Below are 24,171 nucleotides of genomic sequence, written 5' to 3'. Positions count from 1 at the left end.
GGGGTAATGGCCTCTTTGTGGACGCACCTGAGGTATTCAGGCGACGCCACGAGGTAATATTAACCAGGTCTGATGCGGCTATTGCTGTCATCTCCGAGAGCTTATCAGTCGTTGCTGGATTGGGCGCGACGAGGTTCATGATGGCATGGCGCTTTACATCGTCTGCAGAGAATTTCTCCGCCCGGGAACAAACCAGTCTGGTATTGTCAACGGCTATGACACGGCCGGGTCGGACGACGAGTGGGAGGCCTCGACTTTGAAAGCCCCCTGGCGGCCCGGCTCGGCGATTTTCATGCCACTTTTGATACTCAGCGCATGGAAAGCAAAGATGCGGCTGCTGTTGAGAAACTCAAAACTGACAAACTTCAGCTCATACGACGTGCCCCACTGTCATCACCAGCCTCTGTCTGATCCCCCTGAGCTAAGCCGAAACAAAGAAAGGCCATCCTGAGCCAACGAAAGCTGCTGCTCGAGCATGCCTAGGATCAGAGATATTGATCTGATTATAATTGCATATTGATTACACTGAGATGCAAGACTTGGTTAGATTACCACTCCATGGATCAATTGTCCTGGACAATGTACCAGACAATCCCTCGCTTGGGCTCAATCGCTCATCTCAAACGCGCCATTGCGTTCAGTATCAACGCAGATGCGAAACTCGTCCATCCGCAAATCTGCAGATATAATGGAGGTCAGGTTCAACTACTGATAGGTCCATTGGTATCTTCACCATGTAGCCAAGCTTCGTCCCATTGGCTTGGTAGGCCAAGGCGGCCGGCCTCCAACATCTGCATGTCAGCCAAAATGGAAGCCAACACGTCAATGGCCGGCCTCCCGCTCCAACCACACCTAACAGAGGAGAAATGATTTCGCAGCGGCCCAAGTCGATCCAAGAATAAATACAGCAGCCAATGCCACTTTGACTTGCACATAGCGGACACTCATCTCTCCGCCTATTCCAGCTTGGAATTTACCGACTGGCTTTTACCTCTCCAACGATTTGACCCGACTCAGCAGAAGGCTACTTCAACAAGAATGAAGTTCTATGCCGTCGCTATTGGTAGAACCACGGGAGTTTTCGCAACTTGGGAGAAAGTTACCTGATAAGTTCAGTTGCGTGGACCTCGAACTAACGAGTTTGTGCAGTGAGACGAAACCCCAGGTAAACGGCTACAGTGGTGCAAAACACAAATCATTCAAGTCGAGAGAGGAGGCTCAGGAGTTTGTGGATCAACACAAGATAGAGGGTGATCCAGTCGTCGGAAAGGTCATCTTTGAGGAGCCTGAGGAGAAAGTCGCTGAATGGATGAGAAGCTCGCCCAGCCCAAGATCCAACCGTACTAGGCGCGAAGACAGCCCGACCAACATGGCCGATGGAGTGAGTGGAGAATGGTTGTTGCGTCTCCAGAGAAGGGCAAAGTCCGTCGTTTGAAAGTTGCGAGACGGACAGGGAGATTTGAGAGAAGGGAGAAGAATTCGTTTCATGCAAAGTGTTTTCGTAGATAATTTGATATTTCTTTCATTTAACTATACTTATCAAGTGGTCTGATCTAGCAGCAAACCTCATCATGACCAATTCATTGTCATGCCTTGGAGGGACTGGGTCGTCCATCGCCAGTTCAATGATTGAAACACTGCCGTATATGTTGTCGATCATTTCCTCTCCCCATTTGAATATGTATTGGTCTTCGGTACACTTCAAAGAGCTTATTAATCTTATCATGAGTCGTGGCCCTGCAGGCGGACATAACGGAGATTACTGGCCAGCACATTCGTAAGCCCAGATGAGGGTCAGATTTCTCTCGACTTCACATTCTAACCACGCATCGAGCCAAATTCCATGTCACACTCAGTCTCGGCTCGCGCACTGCAGCGCCTTGGTACGGCGTGCGATGAGTGTCGCCGTCGCAAACAGCGATGTGACGGACAGCAGCCCGCTTGCCGCGTCTGTCAAGAGTCTGGGTTGATATGTCGGACGACGCAGCGCGGTACACGAGGGCCAAAGAAAGGCTACATAAAGGCCTTGAAAGATCGCGTATCGGAGCTTGAGGCTCTCCTACAGAGTCATGTTAGCACCAAACAGCAGCAGGTGGAACAACCACGAGAGTCTAATTCAGAAGGCCTCTGCGACATGATATTGCCGACACCGTCCACAGGACTTTCGGATGAACCACTGAATAACGATATCCCGTTCTGGCTGCCAGAGATGACTGAAAATGCCGAGGCCTTTACTGGTCACTTGGCTGAGTTGACGTCGGCTTCAATGCTGTCTCTGACCTCTTCCAATTATCCACAGATTACGAGCATGATGCACGCTGAACTGTATGATAGTCCCTTAAAAAGCTGCTTCTATAGGGCCCTATTATTGACCTTTGCAGGGATCAACTCTATTTCGACCGTGTGCATCCGTCTATACCCATTCTCCATCAGAGACGATACTTATCTTGGTCCAAGGCATCTCACAAGACCACATCACGTATTTGCCTTCAACATACTACATGGGCACTAGCATCTCTCCTCTCGACCCAATTTACCCATCTGGCGGAATCGCTTTACCAAACCGCTAAGCAGATGTTGGAGTCTCTCAGCCTGGAGAGCAAAGACCCCCATAGCCACGACACAGAGCTCGTACAAGCATGGGCGCTGATTGCGATATACGAGTCGATGCGTACATATCATCAACAAGCATGGATGAGCGCTGGCCGAGCCTTTCGCTTAGTTCAAGCCTTTCATTTCCATGAGCTTGATATGCCGATCAAGATGGATCTCACTCCCCCGCCGGAAGTCGACGCATTCATCGAGAGTGAGGAGAAACGGCGCGTATTTTGGATGGCTTACTTCCTTGATCACCTGTTCAGTATGCGGAACGACTGGCCCGTTACTTTGAACGAGCATGTGGTAAGTGCACCTTCCATGAGATACTGATAAACTGACAATGTCCAGATCTGCACTCGTCTACCGGCTCCAGAAAGTGAATTTCAAAGCGGCCAATTTGCCCTGGGTCGTTTCTTATCAGAAGCAATGACCGATTTCAGTCAGACCACATCGTCTCCATTCAACGAGTGTCTCATTCTAGCCACCATCTGCGGTCGCAGTCTGATGAATGATCACCAGGACAAAGTATCAAAAGCTTACGGTGATCCGGGCTCAGAATTGGAGCTGCAACGCCAATGGCTGGATCATATTCTCACGACCAGGCTTGAAGCATTATCTGACCGTTACCCATCTCCTACTGAGGCACACGATCCTCTCCTATTGTTTGCCAACATCCTCGGCCAGACCACGGTTGTGTACCACTGCAAGGGTATCATCGAGTCCACGGCCAACTCCTCGACCTTGGAAAATTCTAATTCCGAGTATCTCGAGATCCAGAGTCGCGCTGTAGCTGCCATCAAAGACATCGTCAGCCTTGCAAAAGCCATGAGCGAATTACATTTCTCCAAGGTAAGCCACTCACAAACGTCACATCTGAGCCTTCGCCAACATTCACATCCAGATTCACCCATTAATGCCAATTCCATTATTCATCTGCGCTGAGTTTCTTTACGACCATTCTTCCAAACAAGAGGCTTTTCAGCCATATCTGCAAGAGTTGGTTTCCATCTTCTATGGGCTCACGAATGTGAACAACCATGAGCAGACCTACGTGGACTTATTACCTCGGTCATGCATCTCCAAAACGAAAGAGCTGCTCAAGCATGGCATTGGAGCTAGTACAGTTGAGGCATAAAACTCGGAGGACCGGCAAAATTAGTGAAATCTCCATTATACCCCACCCTTGAACGCCGCAAGACTGTCACCTCAGTCGTGACACGCTCAAGATGTGACGATCCGACGATTGACGTTGAACATGGCCCAGATCGAAGAAAAACGATTCGCCATGAGATCGACCGCAGTCACAAGCAAGGTCGTATACAACCGGTCAAGGAAGTCCTCGGGACGATCTAGCCAAGTCAAGACGCCAGCCACGCACAAGAAACCAGACTAGCAAGCCCAAGGAGCCAATTATCCTCGCGTGAAACTAAGCATTTAACGGAGAAGCAGATTATCCCTGCTCCGGCTATTCCATATCTTGCATGTGCTATCGATGCTCCGGAGGCGCAGTGCAGTAGCACGAACTGAAAGTTCCCCTCTCCTCATCTCGGCTATTTATCCACCTTGATTCCACCCATCCCGCACACCAGACGGGCCGGCCCGCTAAAGTTTCCATTCTTGCGCGGTTGTTGAAGAATCCATCTCCCTCCATCCACTCCTTCTCATCTTGGGTCACCGTCTTGTTTCTGATGCTCAACTTAGTCCAGGGCCAGACTCCCATCTCTTGCGACCGTCACTGCATCCACTCGCCAGCATCCTTGCAATCTCAAGTCCCCATTGCAGCTCGCCACAATGGCCGTGGTAGCAGTCCTTTTGGACAACTTGGTGCCACTTCTCTTATGCTGCTTGGGTCTCTTAATTGTCCGAAAGTTGGTCATTTACAACAAGCTCAAACAGTTCGGCGGCCCCAGATGGACTGGCTTCACTGATTTGCCTCACAGCAAGGCCATGCTCCAAAACCGTTGCCATGAATGGTACGAAGAGGCGAATCACAAATACGGTGAGATATTGGATTCATTTCTTGCTTAGCTAACTAACACTCTCTAGGCCCAATCGCGAGAGTTGCGCCAACAGTCCTCGTCACGTCCTCTCCGGAGGTCTGGATGCATGTCAACAACAAGCCCGGCTACAAACGGTCTGACTGGTATTACAATGCCTGTCGTATCGAGTATCGAAAAGACAACGTCTTTAGCCAAACCGACAATGACAAGCATGACCAGCGAAGAAAGCAGATGGCCCCTGGAGTAAGTTACTTTCATGGGTACTCATGGCGTCTACTAACATCGCTAGTACTCTGGGCGAGAGAATCTTGAACTCGAGAAGTCCATCGACCTCCGCGTTCAGGAGCTAATCGACCTCATCCGCACCAAGTACCTCTCAACTCAAGACCTCATCGTCCCCGTAGACCTTGCCCAAAAGATCCAGTACCTGACCCTCGACGCCATCAGCAGCATCAGCTTCGGCAAAGAGTTCGGCATGCTGCGTAGCGACTCTGACGTCGACGGATATCTCCAGTCAAGCGAAGAAGGTCTCGCAGCTGGTAACTTTGCTCTTGCTCTTGGCATCAGCTGGATGGCTCATGCCCCTATCATCGGCGCCTACATTGCACCCTCTCCAAAGGACAATACTGGATTTGGAAAGATGATGAATGCTTGCTTTCGCTGTGTTGACGAGCGTGCTGCAAACTCCACTGATAAACGTTCCGATATGCTGGCATCCTTCATCCGTCACGGCCTATCGGGCGCCGAGTTACGCTCAGAAGCCCTTGAACAGCTCATTGCTGGCGCCGACACCACATCTACAGGCATCCGCGGAGCTCTGCTGTACATCATGACGAACCCACGCATATACTCAAAGTTACAGAAGGAAGTCGACAGCGTAGTTCAGTCGGGCCAAGTTGGCGAGGGCATCATTCCCATCTCCGAATCCAAGCAGCTGCCATATCTCCAAGCTGTCATCCGGGAAGCTTTACGAATGTGGCCCCCAGCAGTCAACATCTTCTCCCGGGACACGCCACCCGGCGGTGATACCGTAACCGTGAACGGCGAAAGCATCTTCCTGCCGGGGGGCGTGTCTATTGGATATTCAGGCCACGGCATCCACCACAGCCAAGAAATCTACGGCCAAGACTCGAAAGTCTTCAGACCCGAGCGATGGCTGAACGCAGATCCCGAAAAGCTAGCCGCCATGATCCGCACAAGCGAGCTAGTCTTTGGACACGGCAAGTTCCAGTGCCTAGGCAAACCAGTGGCCCATCTCGAGCTTGGAAAGACCATATTCGAGGTAAGCAAGGGAGAAAGTTTCTTGCTGCTGATATCTAACTTTGAACATAGTTGATGCGCCACTTTGACCTGGCTCTTGTGAATCCAACGAAACCGTGGGATGCTCGAAACTCGCTCGGTCTGTTTACCATATCCGACATGTGGGTGCAGGCAATGGATCGAACCAGCAGATCCAAAATCTAGTGAGAGAGGGACTCAAGCTATTCTTATCCAGATCCAAGATTGTATAATGATTGAGATGGAACTCGATTTATGCTGTTGATGTCCCCGGATATGTATACTGTCAAGCGCTCGGAGTGTTCTTTCAGGTTGATCACGTCAGTCCCAGTTTGCCATAACGTTTATTTCTTTTTATCGTTTCAGTTGAAAGGAGGGTATCGACATTCCCGTAATATCATCCCCAATCTACATATATGCTCAATATGGGTGAAATCATTCTGTCTGGGGCTGTTCATATCCAAAAACCAGAGCCAATCAAAGTAAATGTCGTGATAAATCAACGCTTGGCGACGAATGGCAGTCAAGACCTAGCCCATACAGCGGGCATATCTCCGAGGCCGCTAAGAGGGCAGAGAAGAAAGGACTACTGGGCTGTCCCTGGCTTCTGTCCGTAAACATTGGTCCTGTGGAGTGGGTAAGCCAAAGAACGAGGAACGAGCTCAAAGCATCACTTACATGAGATAGTACGGCCGAATCTTGGTGTTACGTATGGCCCGGCGCATCTCCATGACAAACATCTGAACCTCGTCGTATTCCCATCCCATAATCTCCCGCAAAATGAACAAGGCGAAGCCCTCCAAGCTCTCGTCCATGAATGCCAGGTTGTACGCGCCAATCTGCTTCATCTTTGGGTCGCTGCTCCAAGCACCGCACGGCACTTGATACGTCTTCTCCACAACCTTTTCGAAGCCGGCTTCGGTGATGAGCTTGCGCATGGTGCCGTCCATGGCGATGCGGAGCGTTCTGTTCATCTTGTCCGTCGCGTCCCAGAATACCTTGGCCCAGCGCTTAAAGATGTGATCGGGGTCGTCCCTGATCTCGGGCAGATCGCTGTGCAAGTGGATGTTAATCTCCATATTCTCGATCCATCCACCGGGCGCCAGTGCCGCGTACGCCTGGCGGTAGAGTTCACCCCAGTCGCTGATGCTGCCGTAGAGGGCGCGGATGTGGATAAAGTCGAAGCTCTCGGGGCGGAACGTCCATTCGAGCTGGGCGTCTTCGATGTGGAAAGCGCAGTTTGGGGGCACCCAGTTGGGCTGGATGGCGCTGATGTCGGTACCAATGATCTCGGTCTCTGGGTACGCGTCTGCCATGTCGATAGCCCAGATGCCGGTACCGGTGCCCACGTCGAGGACCTTGGACATGTGAGTGATGGGCGCGTCAAATAGGCGGTCGTTCTTGAGCATCACCATGAAATGGTGCGCTATGTCGAGGCCATTATTTTGTCTATCATCGTTGGGACCCCAATATTCGGTCGTTTTCGAGTTCTGAAACGTTCGCCCGTGGAGGTTGCGGTAGTCAAAGATGCTTTCCGAAAGAGACGCGGTTGACGACACAATGCTAGCAAAACGTTAGCCAACGGTGCGCGCCACAAGCAAGCCCGACTCGCCTTCCATCATCCTCATATGCGGAATCCTCTCCAGCATCATCCTGGTTCTATCCGATCGACCTAAATTAACACCCCGGTCTGTCAAAGTTGGGGTCGAAGCAACGTACAAAGGGGATCTGCGTGTTTGTCGGGTGGGACGTGGTATCGCCAGGGGACGACGATTGGACCACCTCGGCTGGCGACTTCGGGGACTTCGGCGACGACTTCGAAGGCGATCTCGGGGCGTCTTGATCAGACTTGGGGCTAGACATGACGGTTCTAAAGGCTCGGCAACAGACAGCTCGGGTGTGACGATGTGGGGGTTCCGCTCTCTCTAGTGCGCTGGGAAGTGTTCTTTGAAGGCGGCAGGGAGAGGTATCGCGGGAGCCAGCTAAATTAATTACCCCGCTATTCGCCGGAATGAAGACGCGATATTTCCAGGGGTCTGAGACCCATTTGTCAGTCCATCTTTCGTCTGTGACTCCCCGTTTGGCTGGGGACAAGTATTGGCTCTTGTGGGATGAACAAAGCTTGATGGAGCTTCTCCCTCTTTAACTTAGATGAAATAACCTCAAAGCATTGATGCTCAAGCTGTTGGTTGCAGCCAGAACGGTCACGTGGACTCCGCTTGGCTGACCGGTGCTGGGGTCCGTCCCAAGGACCTGGTAACCGATCAGCCCCTTATGCACCCGCCCTGGATTGATTGGAATGCGTTGAACTGGTGCTGCGTAGTGTGTTCTCCTGCTTGTGTGATTCGGGTCTTATGCCTTTTCCCTGCGGCATACTCAATTCAGCCATCCGCAACTCTTCACACTTGAGACTCGACCCCCTCGAAAGCCGCCATGGCTGACTAAGGCCTGTCACTGCAGAGATGGAAGTCGCGTCCTCCACACTACCTAACACATACCTACCTGCCTAAACAACCAGACACGTGACGTGCTCAGATTCCAAGCTTTCTCCCCGACGAGAAATTGTCTCCATTCAGAATCTCCTTTTTATCTCAAGGAATCAATCGCCGTTATTGGCAGCCAAATTCGAGTCGCCGCGCTCTGGTCTTGCACTAATCGGACTTCTGCCCAATATCAACATGGCAATTTCACACCCGGAGACACTTCAAGACCTCCACCAAGACCTTGTGCGAAAGTACAAGGTTTACGGTGCGAGAGTGGGCGAGATTTGGAGGTCGCTTACGAAAAGACAAAGGAAACATTGCATGCAAGCTGGGGCAGCAGACGGCGAAGTGTTGAAGAGGGACGATGAGGTTTGCTGGATCGATCCGTACCGCTCTGGCGAGGAAACATGCCCTGTCGAATCCGAATCCTCAAACGCTCGTCGTGCCTCTCATGTGCGGAATGTGCTTGAGCCGCGCGCAAGAAACCAGCCCGTGAAATGGGCACACAATGGAGACGAAATAGAACTAGAGTTTCCTACGTACAAGTCCTGCGGATAGGCCAAAGCCGTTAGTGCGATCCAGCGTTGGTATGGGTATCCAAAAAAAAAAAAAAAAAAAAAAAAAAAAGCAGCCTGCGGCCAGCGCATGTGAAGCAAAGTTGGAAAAGTTGAACGAAAACCAGGTCGATGCCGGCGAGTTTATCAGTAAGTTTGCACTCCCACTGCTATACGGTTCATATGGGAGACTGACTAGCGTGTCTAATATAGCTAAGCATGATTACGAAGCGCAGCTCATTCGGCAATTTTTCGACTTGTTGGTCGAAGGTCGACTCCCGGCTAAATATGACAACCCCACGCGGGGCCGGCTTACGTGACCTTTATTGCTTCTAGATCGATTCTCTTCTAACCAACATCGAGACTTCAGCCAGCAATTAGCTCACAGCAACTACGGCAAATTACAAGTCCGCGTTTAAAGGTGAGCCGAACGAGAAGAAGTGGCTCGACAACGTGCTTCACTCGGGAGGTCTCATTTCGGCGTCGATACTCAAGTTCCCAAAGGCAGCATTTACGCACAAGGCCCCGAACCCTTTGCAACCAGACATTTGGACGCAGAGTAACTTCAAGGAACTGTGGGACGAGGGCAAGGGCGCTGCTGGGCCGTTCTAGAAGGCTTACCAGGGGGTGTTCAAATGTACCGGTAGATATCATGGAACGATTGCGCTATGTATAATCATCAAAGTCGCATGCCTGTTAAAAACATGTCTATTTTTTTTCTCGGATTCAAGTTGAAGCTAGTTTTTGTCATGAGTCTAGGCTATGGCGTCATCAGGGGGCCAAGGAGAACCACCAGAAAACGAAACTTGGCTCCGGATTGCCATTACCAAGTCTCCCAGCCGAGGTCTTGAACGTCATCGGTAGCTTCGCTAGCCTCTCGCGCCCAATGGTCATTACTTCTGTCGCCCATCCAACGTATGAGCCCGTCCTTGTCACCCACTCTCTCCCTCGCCTTCATATGCTCGGAATGAACAGGGTGTTCCATCGGATCCCATCTGACCGTTTCACCTTCCTCCCATTCGATGGGCATGGGGTCAAATTTAACGAGGCAGACATTATGATCTTGATCAGGACCCCATTGGATGTCTGCATCTAAATACATAAAGAGCCAGCTACGGTAGTTGGTGAAATACCAGTCCCTACTCCTTTTCACCCAAGGTAAGCCCGGGAGTCCTTCACTTGTGCTACCGGACTGAGGCTCATCATCATCGCCAGAAGACAGCTCTTCAGCTGAATCATCCACTCCTTCTCCACCCGCCTCATGCTTCTTCTTCTCCTTCAAGGCCATCTTCACCTTGCGGACCTGGCGCCACATGGTACCTCGAGCAGCAATCTCGCCACGATAATGCGCAACACATTCTTCGGCGGTAGCACCGGGTAAAAAAAAGAACTCGTATCTGAAGTCGCCGGTGCTATAAAGCAGACGGCCGCCCCTCTCAAGACCAAAAACGAATTTGCAGCCGTCAAAGTCGCGTGGGATTTCTGGGTTAACCATGTAGAAGATCCAAGAGGGCAAATAAGGTAGATTGGCCCTGTTCCCTGACCCGGACCACGACATGAGGGCCGGGTTGCCGGTGTGATCCTTGAAGGTAACGTTGTGATATTTGACCTTGGATGGCAGAGGTTTGGGTTCGACGACTCTGGGGCGCTTCCTTGCAGATGGGGCCATGCTGACTAGGGATTGGGAACCGTCGCCGCGGGCTTGAGCGAGTTATAGTCTTAACAGAAGAGTAGTCGGGATGGAAGAGAATAAATTAAAAGCGTTAGTGAGGGGAAATTAATATTGTTATACTGTAGCCCTTAGTAAGTGCCTATCTTGTATTATTGCATAAGTAGTGAGTGCTGTAGACTTGAAGATGTAGTTGGTGCTGAACTCGAAGCTTCCAACGCTTGAGTTGCTGTGAAGCTCGGCAACAAAGCTGTCTCCGTTTATGGCAGCATACAAGTCATGTTGCGTGCCGAGGAACCTAAGGGGCGCGGAGATGAAGCCGGGATCTGGACCTTGAGACGTAATCTTCAGGACTGGGCCTTCACTGAGCACACGTGAGATACTCGGGCTCCACTCGGGGTAGCTGCAAATCGTAGGATCAATGTGAGCAAGCTCAAGCGCGAAAGAAGCAGGACGGCAAGGCTGAGCAGATTCCAGTGCTAGCCACGCAAGAGCCCCAGGAGGAGCGGGTGGAAAGCCAAAGGAGGAAGAAAAAGACACGACCCGCCCAACCTTCCGCTTTCAATGTGGCTATGAAATCGCCCGTGGTTGAAGTGGAGGAGCCTTCGCAGATATCGCAGACCTTGAGTGGAAGCGAGTCGGCCATGGATATTTTTATGAAGATCTTCAAAAAGTCGGAAGCTCGAGGCTCAGTGAGCTGGGTATCGTTCGAGGCAGCCATGGCCGATCCAGGTTTCTCAGTCTATTCGAAGTATAGCTCTGTCTATACGTTTCGGCCGCCCGAATCCATGGCGATTCGCAAGCCAGTAACCTTACATCGTCCGCACAATGGACAGATCGAGGGCGTTAGACTTTTGATCCTGGCACTGAGGTTGAAGCGAACCTATGGATGGAGTGAGCAGACGTTCCAAGTTGCCTGAAGAAGATGTGGTTTGTGAGCCTTGGCTCACGAGTTCCCCCTGGGAAGTGGTGTTGAGCTCGACATGATTGAATGTACTAGGCGCGCCCAGGTCTCATTATGTACTCAACTATATCCTCTAGTTTGAGCGACCGCGGAATAAGTCTCATGGTCCACCTGATTCCCCAGGACGTGGGCATCATTCATACTTATTGGCACTCCCTCGGACCAGTTTGAGTACCCAATTCTAATCACACAAAGCATCACGGAACAGCAAAGACCATCTCCAGACGCTCATCTTTGACATAGTCTGCCACGGAACACAGCAATCTCGACAACTGACAATGCTACTCGGCGAGCGGATGTTTGACGTACGTTCACGACACAATATGAACATGCAGCGATTATGATCAACAAGGGACTCCTACCGCACAAACTGCTTTGTTCGTCGCAAAGCAATCTTATCGCATTGTCTACTCAGCTCGTTCAACCGACGGCAAGCCGCAAAGTGTTCAAATGGTTGCGGCCTTTGCTCAAGAATTTGCTGAACAGGATTTTGAAGGATTGTCGCATTGGGGGCTGTGCGCTAGCGGCGGTTCAAAATAATATCCATTGATCCATTGTCGGCCGGCTGGCGGTTACTCAAAGACATGGACTCTGCCAACAGACGATTGTACGCCATTGATCAATAGCCTCGATTGATAAGCCGGCATTGATCAACACAGACTCTCGATTCATGTAATCACTCAGCTGAGGCAACGAACAGGCCGTGTTACGATTCGTGTCACCCAAACACAAGGACCCATTTGCCTCGGCACATGGTCAGAAAAGCCCCATTCTCGCGCTTGGCGGACTCTTTAATTCGTCTCCTCCGATTCCCCCTAAAAATCGTTGGGTGCCACGTTTTTTGGTGGGAAGCAGCTTAGCAGCCATCGTCATCCCCGGGGCGGCCGAAGCCTCCGAAAGAAGAAGTCATCCCGGTCGGAGAGCGACCGATCAGTCAAATACCCCGTCGGACTTTTTCGAGAAATCCCCAACGGTCTATCAAAAACGCTAGCGACTCAGCCTTACAGGAGGATTCGTTTTTTATAAACAAGCGCAAGCCCCATCGTTGGCTTCTTCCTCATTCATCCTTTCTTACACATCAGCAGCCATGTCTCCCAAGCTCCCCATGCTGCCCGGCTTCACCGCCGTGAGCGACCAGGTCCTCGTCCGAGAAGCTCTTCCTGAGCAACCTCCCGCCGATCATCCCGAAGCTGTCGTCATCTACGGCTGGGGCGATGGACTTCCCAAGCACGTCTCCAAGTACGCTGAGGGCTACCGCGTGCTGTTCCCCTACTCGAAGCAGATCATCATTCTGAGCCCCATCTCAAAGGCCATGTTTACCAGCCTCGACCAGCGGACAGAGGCCATGGTTCCCGTCCTTGAGAACCTTGAGAAGCTCCTAGGAGATCGAAAGTCGTCGGTTTTGATTCACGCCATGTCCAACACGGGCGCCATCAGCTACGGAACCACCCTCAAGGCTTTCCAGGACAAGAACTCTTCCGCATTCCCTCACCAGCTCCTCGTTCTCGACTCGACCCCCGGAAGCCCGTGGCTCTCTCGCCGGACCCTCGGAAACTGGTCCCGTGCCATGAGTCTGGGCACTGCAAACTGGTTCCCCTGGCCTTTCGCTGTCACCCAAGCCCTCTGGGCCGGAGTCCTGCTCGTCAACGCCACGTATCAGTGGATCACAGGCACCGAACCCGCAGGTGCCTTTGCGCTGAGAGTCGTCGATGATGAGTCGTTTGAGACAAAGGAGGCCAAGAGACTGTACCTGTACAGCAAGGAGGACGACCTGATTTCCTACGAGGACATTGAAGCCTACGTCGCCGAATCCAAGGAGCGAGGCTACGTGGTCCGAACTGAGCTCTTTGACGGAAGCGGTCACGTTGGACACATGCGAAAGCACCCGGAACAGTACTGGAAGGCCATTGAGGATGCATGGAAGTGGTCCAACGATGAAAAGAACGGCGCATAAGGGAGTAGAAAAGGACGCATGGCAATGCGATGGGATTATGAGTTTGGATTTTGTACATGTAATGAGCGTGGAATTCGATAGAGGTCACGGGCTGGAATCATGCCCTATAGACATGGATCAATACAGCGATGGCTTTGACAGCCTGCTTTCTCAATGCATACTTTCTCAGTCTCTACTGCCACTACAAGAAAGTCCAAGTCGTCATTTGGCGGATTGTGCTTATTTTTACAGCTGGGTGCCATTGGGGACGAAATCATGCAAGGCTTGGAGGTTTTCATTGTGTGAGGGAGGTACATGACGGCAAATTGGCAACCTCTATTTAACAGCATAGAGGCATGATCGGTAGCAATAGGAGTGGACGTTGAATATCTTAATCTCGGAGAAAAAGATGCAAGGGAAATGAGGGTTTATTTTACGTTGCAGTGACATTGAAGCAGGAGATGGTTGATAAAAGGAGGTCGAAGTTCCTCCTGACTGTTTACTTGATTCTCATACCAGGACAGACGCTGTAAATAAATGGCAGATGGCTCTGATGATATTAAGCCTATTCCGATATCAGATAAACTTCTAATAGTTTACCGAACCTCGCTATGTGGTGCCATACTTTACACGACAATACCAAGCCTCGAGGCTGACGAGAGCATCACACCCCGCGTGAGTCATGCCGTTGAGTACAGCCTCAGCGTAATCCCAGTCTTGAATCCATCATTCTATAAAAACCACATTCCTTGTACATGTCTTTCTCAGGACCACATTTTGGGTCATCTTCAAACTCCAACTTCCATCATGAGTTTCAACATCGTCACACCGCAAACCCCCCTCCCCCCTTCGATCCTCCACCAACTCGCCCTCGGCAGCCCGTTGGACGAAATCTCCAACCACCCCGGTGCCGTACGACATCACATCTTTTACCACAGCGACCGCAACAAAAAGACAAACAAACTTGAACGATCGATGCTCTTCTTTGTCTACCAGACCGGCAGGTTTGGTCCGCAGAACGGCTTCCGCCTCTGTCTTGTTCATCAGGGGTTTCATATTGCGTCTGCGATAAAGCATGAGGGGGATCTAGAGGATGATATCGACCGGTTGGAAAAGGGCATTCCGCAGGGTCATATGGAGGTTGCAGTTCTGGGAGAGGCACCAGTTTATGTCAACGACGAGGATGGCGGTCACATAGTGTTTGAAGAGGACTGAAAATCAGGAAGTCGAATGTCCAGCCCTGCGAGAGATATATACCCCCAGAGAGAAAAGGGGTTTCTTATGCGCATAAGCTCTTATTGAGGTAGCCCGCCAGCTTGGACTCCCATCAAGCCTGAGATGTGCAGTATAAAAAAGCCCAAGAGGAGCATGGATCGGAAGGGATGATGATCTCCAGAAAGCAAAGAGTGTATACAGTTGATGTGTCTCTCAAATACCTATACTTGGATGCAGAAAATGTAAACTATGAAAAAAAGACAGGAAACCCATGATCTGTCGTAAATTTCAACCCCCTGGAGGAGACATCACAATCCCTCCTCATACAATCATTCGAGAAACCCTAGCTGCCAGATCCTGGATACTATACGGGTTCGTCAAATCATTGATGGGTAAATCAATCTGGAACGCGTATCTCGCCCAAGATCTAACCTCAATGGCAATGAGCGAATCCATGCCATACTGGACTGCTGATCTCGTAGGTTGTATCTCGCCAACCTTCATTGACAGCACCTGTGCCAGCTTGGCAACGAGAGCAGAACAAACGACGGGCTGTAGAGCCGCCTCTTTGCCCTCAGGCACATCAGCAACCCGTCCCAGAGTGTTTCGGAAGGCCTTGACGGCTGTCTGAACTGCGCTCTCTCCGCCATCAGACTCGGAATCAATCGCCGCATTGTCAGCAGCCCTGGATCGCAACAAACCAAACTTTGCGTCCTTGGCCCAAGACTGCCATTCTGCTGTAGCTTTGTCAATCATGCCAAAGCTGAGCACGATTTGACTCTTTGAAAAGTCATCGTAGGAAGAGTCTCTGGCCAAGTTTGCATTCTTGGGCGAACCCGTTGCAATAGCTCCCTCGACAACGCGTAGAACATCCCTCACTGTGATGGGCCTGAGTCCGCGGGACAACAGAGAAGCCTGGATCTCGGGACGCTCGCTGATGTTTCCAACGTCCTCGACAAATCCGAGGTCAACAGACGAGGCTGGGAGTTCGAGGCTTTGACGGTATCTGGCAAAGGTGTCGAGGAAAGTGCTGCTTGCCGAGTAATTCGACTGGCCCTCGTTACCCAAGACTCCACAACCCGAGCTGAGCATGACAAAGAAGTCGAGGTCGTGGTTTAGAAGGCATGTATGGAGATTCAGCGTGCCGTTGACCTTTGGACCAAACACCACATCAAAGTCTTCCAAAGTGATGTCCTCGAAAAATCGGTCCTAGGTGAAAGGATTAGATGGATATACACATGAGAATCATAGTAGACTCACGCTAAGTCTCAAGGCTGAGTGAATAACTCCACCAACAGGAGTCTCGATGGAAGCAACGAGGCGTTCGACAGCTGCAGAGTCACCCACGTCGCAGACTTCAACTCTGGCATTGCATCCATATGATGACAATTGTTGCAAAAGATCATCAGACTGCATAGCCCTCGAAACCGAACTGGTAGCCAGAACGAGGTTCCGAGCGCCATAGCTGGCCATCCACACCGCAATTGCGCGTCCCAAGCCACCAAGACCGCCTGTGATGATGTATGTCTTGTGCTGACTGAAAGAAGAAGTCTTGGGTCGTGTCTAGATGATGGTTAAATACAACCCTGGGTGAAAAGTATTGAGAGCACATACCTTGATCAGTTGCTCGTCATCGACATTCGTAAGTGATATGACCTGTTTAACCTGATCACCTTCTGACAGTGTCGAAAAGGCTGACGTTAGGGAGTGAAGCCCAGCCACCGAAACCGACATGTCAAGAATGATTTCTTGCTTCTCAACCATGCCAATCACTTGATCCAGCAATCTAATGCAATCCAAACGTCAGCTATCGGGGAATAAACACGAAAGGATTTGACCACTTACCTTCCTAGGTCGTCACTGCTCTCTTGATAAGCATCCGTGAGATCAATGGAAGCAAACATGACATTCTTGTTGGGTCGAGGGTAGAACTCATCGTCATGAGTTTCACCCAACCCAATCTCGATATATGTTCCACGGTTCGCCACCACATGAGAATACTCTGCATATTGGCCGGACCGAGTGTTCAACACGAGCTTAAACGCTTGACCGTCAGTGGCGCGGGAGCGGCCGGTGCTTGCCGGGACAACGAAGATCTTGGAGGAGCAGATTCCGTGTTTGGTGAGGAGAGACTTGTCCTTTTTGTCACTGACGGCGGCGGAAACATCTAGCTTTAGCGCTGTTGCCGTCTTGATCAGAGCGATGCCTTGACTTGACGTGGCGTTGATGACGAGGATTTTCTGATGTCATGTCAATACCCGTCAACTCTGGGTTAATGGTACACATACCTGGCCTGCCGAGACTCTCGCAGCCGTAGTCAGCGCGTACAACGCAGTGACAAAGTTTGTAGGGATCGCCGCCGCATCCTAGACCCTAGTTAGCCGTACACTCTCACTGATTCTAGAGCTCTTCTTACCTCGAATGAAAGCCAGTCAGGTATCTTCCTACAGCAATGTGAAGGTGCCAGGTAGTGTGTTGTAAAAGTCCCTTGACCAATAACGGCAACTCGATCTCCTGGGCTGAATGCTGTGACATCAGCAGCGCAGCTCTTGACGATGCCAGAACACTCGCGGCCGAATTCTGTCGCCGGAAGAGATCCTTGGGCGATCCATCCGTCCTGATCCAAGGTTAGAGACGACATCTATGGAAGGAATCAGTTGTACTTACCCGTTCGTCGAGTCCAACGGCTCTGACCTCGACAAGAACATGTCCATCCGGCAAGGCCGAGTATTCATCATCTTGCGCCATGGTCAGACTCTCCAAGATTCCTGGTTCTCCCACAACTAAGTGATGCGGAGCCTTCACAACCTGGGTCACAGGTGCCTCCATCTTTCGAGCAGGACCAAAGGCGTTTTCCAGACGATCATCCTGCACAAGTCTGCAAGTCCAGAGCTGCCCGTCCTTCTCTGCCACCTCGTAGTCCAACTTGGAGATTGGATCATCATGCGAGTAATGGATCCGTTCCAAGACGTGGTAGATGACGTTGGGTATAGCATCGCCCTCGCTGGTCAAGTCCAGGGTGTACAGCTCAAGTTGACTGTTTTCCCCTCGGAGGGTTCGTGCAAAACCTGTCACAAGACCACCTGTCGTATTCTTCGGATCCAGATATACCTTTTGGGTAACCCAGATGCACTTGATGGGTTTATTTAGCAATGACTTCAGTGCCTCCAGCTGCTCTGGTCGAAGAGAAGCAAGAAGGCTTCCCTCAGCCTCGTCCACGAGGATGAGCCAGTCTCCAGACCATTCTTGGGAAGCAAGCTCTTCAAGATGACTGGATGTTGCAGAAATACCACGTTTGCCGAGGTATCGCTCAATGCCGTCCCTCGTTGATGAATCGCTACCAACTCCAACGATGTGCACCTTCTCCCCAGAAAGTGACTTGGGTGGAGTATAGTCAGCAGGCTTTGCTCTGGCCATCATAACGATGGTGCTAGAGATCTGATCAACATCGCTCTTTTCGCGTCTGGCTTCGATCTCGGAAACGCTGTCGAAATCCTCAGCGAGCTCTGCACGCCATTCGTCCATGGTAAGGCCAGGTCCAGACCGGCCAGGTGATCGAGGGCGTAGCCACCAGCCAGTCAAGGGTCCCTACAAAAGAATTAATCATGAGATCTAAATGAGGATGCGTTGGATCATACCCAAAGGAAATTGGCTGAAGTAAGGTCTGCAAGTTCAAATGTTAGCCAAGCTTGCAAATCACATAAACGGAGCATGTTACTTACCCTCTGACAGCTCACCCACCAAGAGGTATCCATCGTCACGCAACAAAGATCGAATATTCTTCATTGCAAACGGCAAGTCGGCAGTTGCGTGCAGAACCTAACATTGAATGGTCAGCAATCAATAGAACCTGCCATGACGTACTTCTGGGACCTACATTCGCTGCAACCACAAGGTCATACTTCTCCAAGTTCTCAGTAAAGCCTTGCTGAGAAAGATCCTTTTCAATGTCGAGAGTCTTGAACTCGATCCGGTCCCATTCAGCAAACTTCTTCTTGGCCTTGTCGAAGAAACCAGCCGAGATGTCTGTAAAAGTAAAGGACTGGTAAGCATTTGGCCCTCCGGCCCTGGAGAAACCGCGCAGCAACTCAGTTGTCGCGCCACCAGTTCCAGCTCCAATCTCCAAGATTCTCATGTTGGGATTCTTGTGTGCCAAGAGCTCGGCAGTAGAGAGGAGTTTCTGGTTCATACTCGTTGTGAAGATGCTCTCTTCGTAGAACCTGTACAACAAATCGTTCTCCAGCCAGACTGCCAGTGCTTCAACTTCTCCTCGGAAGATCCTTCCCATGTTGATGGCCAGTTGAGATACGATAGATGCATCGACAGTCTGAGGAATCCCCGAGTTTGAGACGACATTTGCGATAGCATCTTGTACTGTTGCAAATCCATTCTGCTGGTGACGCGCCACGAGCCTTTCTTTGAGCAACTCAGCCTGGTCAAGCAGCCACGAATGGTAATTTTGCAAGTGAGGAGCCAAGTCTTGGCCCTTTTCGAGACCGTTCTCGACGATGAGTGGTATGAGCTCCTTGACCAAGTTCTCGAGATTGACAAGCTTCTTCTCTGCTGGAAGACTCTTGATCTGGATGGAATTCTCAACATTCGAGATGTCGCCGATGTCAGGCCTCCAGATGAGTCTCAGCCAGGGGAGAGTAGTTTGATCATCACCCGTGGCTCTGTCCATCTGCAGACCTTCCACGACAAAGAAAGGTCTCGACGACGCATCGTAACACTCAACGGTGCCTTCTATCCGGCCAAAACCCACGGGCGATGTGTTGGTAGTGCAAGACGCGATGTCCGTGTTGTTAGCGGGCATGCGGATCGAGATTCTCTTCATCTTGGATGGCAGCAGCAATGTATCAATCTCTTGGAAGTAGCCAGAGCGATTAGCCAATGCTGGTGTCTGCAGAGCCGCATCCATCATTGCAGGATGCAAGAGATACCGCTGGCCGGGAACGGGGGACTGAGCAACCGACGTCATGTCGATTTTGGCAGAACAAGCCGAGAGGCTTGGACGAACCCGAACTTCATTGAGAAGCTGGAACTTGGGACCATAGCCATAGCCAACTCTCTCCAGAGTTTTGTAATAGCTCTTCAATGGTACCTTGAGGGGCATATGATGCCAAGAGGTTCTGCGCAGAAGAGCACCATCATCTTTGTCCGCTACAAATCGTCAGCTTGGATCACCTCGTTTTGACATTCATCACTCACTTTCCAGGACTGCAGCTTTGCCATGACAATGGCGGATATCAACGTCGCCTCTGAGTGAGGAAATGGTAAAGTCATACCACGTCTCGTCAGATCTGGCATTGTCATTTTCCGGGATCAGTGTGAGAAAGAGATCGATGGGTGATTCGTCAGGAAGAATGATTGAATTTGAAAAGACAAAGTCTTCAAATTCGAATGAACGAGTTGCCCAATCAATCTCTTTGGTCTCTTCTTGCACTTGCATCATAGCCTCCACCACCATTGCTATGCCGGTGGTGAAGGAAAATGTCACAATGCCATTGACCTGTCTGGAGTTAGCCTTGTCTTATAAGATATCTTATCTTTCGTACCTGATGATCAACGAGCCAAGGCGCATCTTCTATCGAGACCTTGTTCCTCCATGTGGGAGCTGATGGATTCACTCCTCGACAACGAGATCCTAGAATCTCATGTCGTGGTGATTTACGGAACCGCCATTCCAGGCTGTTTCGTGGCTCGGTCCACGGTGTTGAGGAATAGTCCCAGGCGTAAGGGGGAAGGTTGTCTTGAAGATCGTTGGGGAGACGTCCGGACTTGCCCCCAGACCTGGCGTTGTTGACTTGCTTCAGATCCAACTGCTTTCCATTGAGGACCAAGTCTCCGGCAAGGCTCAGTAGCTGTTGGCTCGAGTCTGCATTTCGAAGCATGGTAGAGAAATAGGGGAGCTGGGGCGAATCAGGGAGAGACTTCATAATCTCAGATGTAGGACGAGAAAGCAATGAATGAGGCCCAAGCTCAACACACAGATCCAACTTGCGATCTGCTTGAGTCATAGCAAGAGTCACTGCATCAGTGTAAAGAACTGGGGATACGAGATTTGCCCCCCAGTAGTCGGCATCAACCTCGGTCCCCTTCAGCTCGAGACCCGTAACAGATGAGTACATTGGAACCCGTCCTGCCTTTGGATGCAGAACACCCTTGAGGTTACCGATGTACTCATCCACCACATTCTTCATAGCACGGGTGTGGTAGGCTCGAGTCACAGCGACGGCCCTGGCCATAATGCCATGACTGCTAAGCTCGGCGGCCACATTCTTAACTCCCTCAGCAGAGCCTGCGAGAGTCAGATTCTGAGGACCGTTGAAGCATGCAATCTGCACATCGTGTCGCTCCAATGCATCTTGCAGCTCTTTCGCCTTTGGTGCACTTCTGCAGGCCAACATAGCACCTGATGGGGCGTTCTCGCAGGCGATTCCTCGATAGTAAGCGACCGTGATGGCTTCCTTGGCGGTAAGAGCACCACAAGCGTACGCAGCGGCTGTCTCTCCACCTGAATGGCCAACGACGGCATCTGGAAGGACGCCCCAGCTGGAAAGAACATCTGCCAGTGCGATTTGGACCGCCATGGAAAGAGGATGGGCGAGTGCCGGGGAGTCAATCTCTTCTTGCGAGAGCTCAGCAGTCAGCTTGTCTAAAAGAAAGTCAGTAACCACCAGACAGTAACTTGGAATTTTCGTGGGACGTACCTATCAGGGACCATGCCGACTTATTCGACGACTGAAGTTCTCCAACGACCTGCTCAAGATTGTGCAAGGTGTTGCGCGCCACAGGGAATGCCTCGAGAAGACGTTTACCCATCTGGGACCACATAGCTCCTTGGCCTGTGAACGCAAATAAAATTCGAGGAGCATCAGTACTGGAGGGCGTTGAATTCGATTTCAGGGCGTTGTTCTCCAGCTGCTGAATGAGACCGTCAACTGTCTGGGCAACAGCGTACGACTTCCATGGCCGGGCATGGATCTGGCTTCGAGCATTCAGCGCGGTGATAAGGGGATCCGTGAAGCTGTGGCTTTCATCGTGAGTTTTGAGAAACTCCAGGAGGTTCTGTGTGTTTGTGTCTCGGGAGCTGCGAGAAGCCCCAGATGTGAACACAAGGAAAGACGGTTTGTCTCCCTCCTCATGATGGCCATTGACGGACCCGTTGGTCAGTTTAGGTTCCTCATGATGACCATTGACAGACCCGTTGGTGAGTTTGGGCTCCTCATGGCCATTGACGGACCCATTCGTCATTTTGGGCTCCTCATGGTGGCCATTGGCAGACCCGTTGGTCAATTTGGGCGGCTCGTAAAACTCAACGACAGCATGAGCAGTAGATCCACCGATACCAAGCGAGTTGACGCTTGCTCGGCGTATCGACTTGGAAGGCCAGGGCTGGGGACTTGTCGGAACACGAACTCTCCACCCTTCAAAGTCGACTGGGCAAACCAAGGTCAGTTGAATCCGAAATAGGTGTAGGAACTAGGAGACACTATACTTTTGGGGTTGGGTGTCTTGTAATTGGTGTTGGGAGGAATTTCCCCCTTTTCCAAGGCCAAAACTACCTTGATGAGACTGCTCAAACCACTGGCAGCCTCTGAGTGTCCCACGTTCGGTTTTGTCTGTTTGCTTGTTAGTTTATGGTTTTCGCAAAGACGAGGAAGTGTTGCCAATGAAACTTACAGAACCAACCCAAAGTGCATCTTGGGATTTGTGACTGGGAGCAAAAACTGAACCCACGGCTCCCAACTCTATGCAATCGCCCACAGGCGTACCTGTTCCATGACACTCAAAGTATCCCGTCTCGCTAAAGTCGTTAATTCCTGCTTGGGCATAAGCCTGCAGGATGGTATCTGCCTGAGCTCGCCCAGAAGGTTCCGTAATTGCTGGAGTAGCACCAGAACTAGACTCGTCAGTCAACCCGAACTGTGCAACCTTGCTTGCAGACGTACCTGTTAGATGAAGTACCCCTGATAACGGCTCGAATATTATCCCCATCTCTAATCGCATCGCTCAGTCTTTTCACATAGACGGCGTTGGTCCCTTCGCCACGTCCATACCCATTGGCACTAGCGTCAAATGTCTTACACTGGCCATCTGCAGCAATAGCGCCAAGACGTGTCAAGGACAATGCATAATCTGGGCTCAGAAAAAGGTTGGATGCGCCAATCACAGCGCCGTCACATTCCCCAGCTTGCAATGCTTGGCAGGCGAGATGCAGGGCAACCAGGGCGCCGGAACAGGCTGTATCGATGGTGACACTGCATGATGACATGTGTCAGCACTGTAATCAACTTTTCAAAAGACAACATACCTGGGACCACCAAGATCAAGAGCATGACTGATGCGGTTTGCAAGCATAGTCCGTGTTGTTCCAATGGCGATAAAGGTTGGAAGATATTCAGGGTCCTGCATCAGCATGTCGTGATAATCGGCCACAAACATGGCACAATAACAGCCAATCTTGGACTTGGAGATCGTCTCCATGGAAATATTGGCCGACTCGAGGCATTCGTAGACAACCTCGAGCAATTGCTTCTGCTGTGGATCCATGGCTGTTGCCGTGTCTTTGCTTATACCAAAGAACTTGTGATCAAACTGCTTGATGTCCCTCTTGACAAAGTGGGCACCTCGAAATGCCTGAGCTCCCTTCTGATTGGGATCCATGGACAGAAAGTTCTCGGCATTGAACCGATCCTTTGGTATCGCCGTGGCCGACGAACGTCCTGCTCGAACATGGTCCCACAGGTCTAGTGGTTTGTCGATGCCTCCTGGGAGACGACAAGCCATGCTCACAATGGCAATTGGCTCCCGCCATTGTGAAACCTGTGAAGCCATTGCGTAGAACAGAAGTGGAGTGACAAAGGTATTCTCAGAGATTCATTCCAGAGGAAAGAGTTACACGAGAAGGGAAGGATCGCGGGCTACACCACAAACATGGCACGCATACGCACCACATACAAATACGGCCCGAGAGATCCAAAAGACGTCCGGTAATCAGCCCATGAACTTACCTACCACATCAGGACATTGGCCCGGTTCATGTTCGTTCAATTGCCCGCTTCTAGTCTACCCCACTAATGCATGAACCGGCTCAAACTCGAGTCCGGACCATGCGGTGTACTACCTTGCAGTATCGAAGGATGGAGGTTACAGTACAGTAGCTAGCCCATTGCCATGGATGCGCTGCCAATTATCTTCAATTGTTGGTAGTAAGAGCCATCGGGTAAGCGGGCATGACTCCCGTGCATATACTCCAACCGGCTTTGCTGGAACCAACATCTGCCTACCTGTCATGGCTTTATACCATCCATCATTAGGTTGCGGCTTTGTTAGATAATTGTGCAAATTGGCCGACCCCAATGCATCATCTACCACATACTTATGAAGCACCACCCCTAGACTTGGTTGCTTTATGTCCAAGGTCACCTTGAAGCTTGAAAAAACGGTTGTTGGTCGTATTTTTCAAAAAGAGGG

At 51.0% G+C, this 24,171-nt stretch overlaps 6 protein-coding genes and 1 pseudogene across 7 annotated transcripts, besides 1 other annotated feature; 4 read left to right on the top strand and 3 right to left on the bottom strand.

The window, feature by feature from the left end:
- Nucleotides 1-1,038: 1,038 nt before the first annotated feature.
- On the top strand, nucleotides 1,039-1,381 carry NCS57_00184200 (annotated as a pseudogene). Its single transcript has 2 exons — nucleotides 1,039-1,043; nucleotides 1,150-1,381.
- Nucleotides 1,039-1,381: a sequence feature.
- Nucleotides 1,382-2,700: 1,319 nt separating this feature from the next.
- On the top strand, nucleotides 2,701-3,733 carry NCS57_00184100 (Zn(2)-C6 fungal-type domain-containing protein; the record flags this gene model as incomplete). The annotated part of the gene is made up of 3 exons (XM_053051891.1): nucleotides 2,701-2,901; nucleotides 2,947-3,447; nucleotides 3,500-3,733. Exons 1-3 carry the CDS (start codon nucleotides 2,752-2,754, stop codon nucleotides 3,731-3,733), a joined length of 885 nt encoding a protein of 294 aa, XP_052920406.1. The 5' UTR covers nucleotides 2,701-2,751.
- Nucleotides 3,734-4,389: 656 nt separating this feature from the next.
- NCS57_00184000 (uncharacterized protein) lies at nucleotides 4,390-6,062 on the top strand (the record flags this gene model as incomplete). The annotated part of the gene is made up of 4 exons (XM_053051890.1): nucleotides 4,390-4,597; nucleotides 4,645-4,841; nucleotides 4,888-5,880; nucleotides 5,931-6,062. The coding sequence occupies 4 exons, from the start codon at nucleotides 4,390-4,392 to the stop codon at nucleotides 6,060-6,062; spliced, it is 1,530 nt and encodes a 509-aa protein (XP_052920405.1).
- Nucleotides 6,063-6,462: 400 nt separating this feature from the next.
- On the bottom strand, nucleotides 6,463-7,739 carry NCS57_00183900 (uncharacterized protein; the record flags this gene model as incomplete). Its single annotated transcript, XM_053051889.1, has 4 exons — nucleotides 6,463-6,502; nucleotides 6,555-7,439; nucleotides 7,489-7,535; nucleotides 7,596-7,739. 4 exons carry the CDS (start codon nucleotides 7,737-7,739, stop codon nucleotides 6,463-6,465), a joined length of 1,116 nt encoding a protein of 371 aa, XP_052920404.1.
- A 1,997-nt stretch (nucleotides 7,740-9,736) lies between these two features.
- Nucleotides 9,737-10,582, bottom strand: NCS57_00183800 (uncharacterized protein; the record flags this gene model as incomplete). The annotated part of the gene is made up of 1 exon (XM_053051888.1): nucleotides 9,737-10,582. One exon carries the CDS (start codon nucleotides 10,580-10,582, stop codon nucleotides 9,737-9,739), a length of 846 nt encoding a protein of 281 aa, XP_052920403.1.
- A 2,051-nt stretch (nucleotides 10,583-12,633) lies between these two features.
- NCS57_00183700 (uncharacterized protein) lies at nucleotides 12,634-13,500 on the top strand (the record flags this gene model as incomplete). The annotated part of the gene is made up of 1 exon (XM_053051887.1): nucleotides 12,634-13,500. The coding sequence occupies one exon, from the start codon at nucleotides 12,634-12,636 to the stop codon at nucleotides 13,498-13,500; it is 867 nt and encodes a 288-aa protein (XP_052920402.1).
- Nucleotides 13,501-15,015: 1,515 nt separating this feature from the next.
- On the bottom strand, nucleotides 15,016-23,532 carry NCS57_00183600 (uncharacterized protein; the record flags this gene model as incomplete). Its single annotated transcript, XM_053051886.1, has 17 exons — nucleotides 15,016-15,903; nucleotides 15,955-16,257; nucleotides 16,309-16,480; nucleotides 16,540-16,934; nucleotides 16,983-17,060; nucleotides 17,111-17,311; nucleotides 17,362-18,282; nucleotides 18,333-18,358; nucleotides 18,417-18,513; nucleotides 18,572-19,854; nucleotides 19,903-20,203; nucleotides 20,250-21,349; nucleotides 21,405-22,133; nucleotides 22,193-22,316; nucleotides 22,378-22,597; nucleotides 22,647-22,955; nucleotides 23,009-23,532. 17 exons carry the CDS (start codon nucleotides 23,530-23,532, stop codon nucleotides 15,016-15,018), a joined length of 7,671 nt encoding a protein of 2,556 aa, XP_052920401.1.
- Between the last annotated feature and the right edge of the window lie 639 nt (nucleotides 23,533-24,171).

This window comes from Fusarium keratoplasticum, chromosome 1 (genome assembly GCF_025433545.1).
Source record: "Fusarium keratoplasticum isolate Fu6.1 chromosome 1, whole genome shotgun sequence".
Classification (NCBI taxonomy): Eukaryota; Fungi; Ascomycota; class Sordariomycetes; order Hypocreales; family Nectriaceae; genus Fusarium; species Fusarium keratoplasticum.
This window is presented reverse-complemented; position numbering and strand designations above follow the sequence as displayed.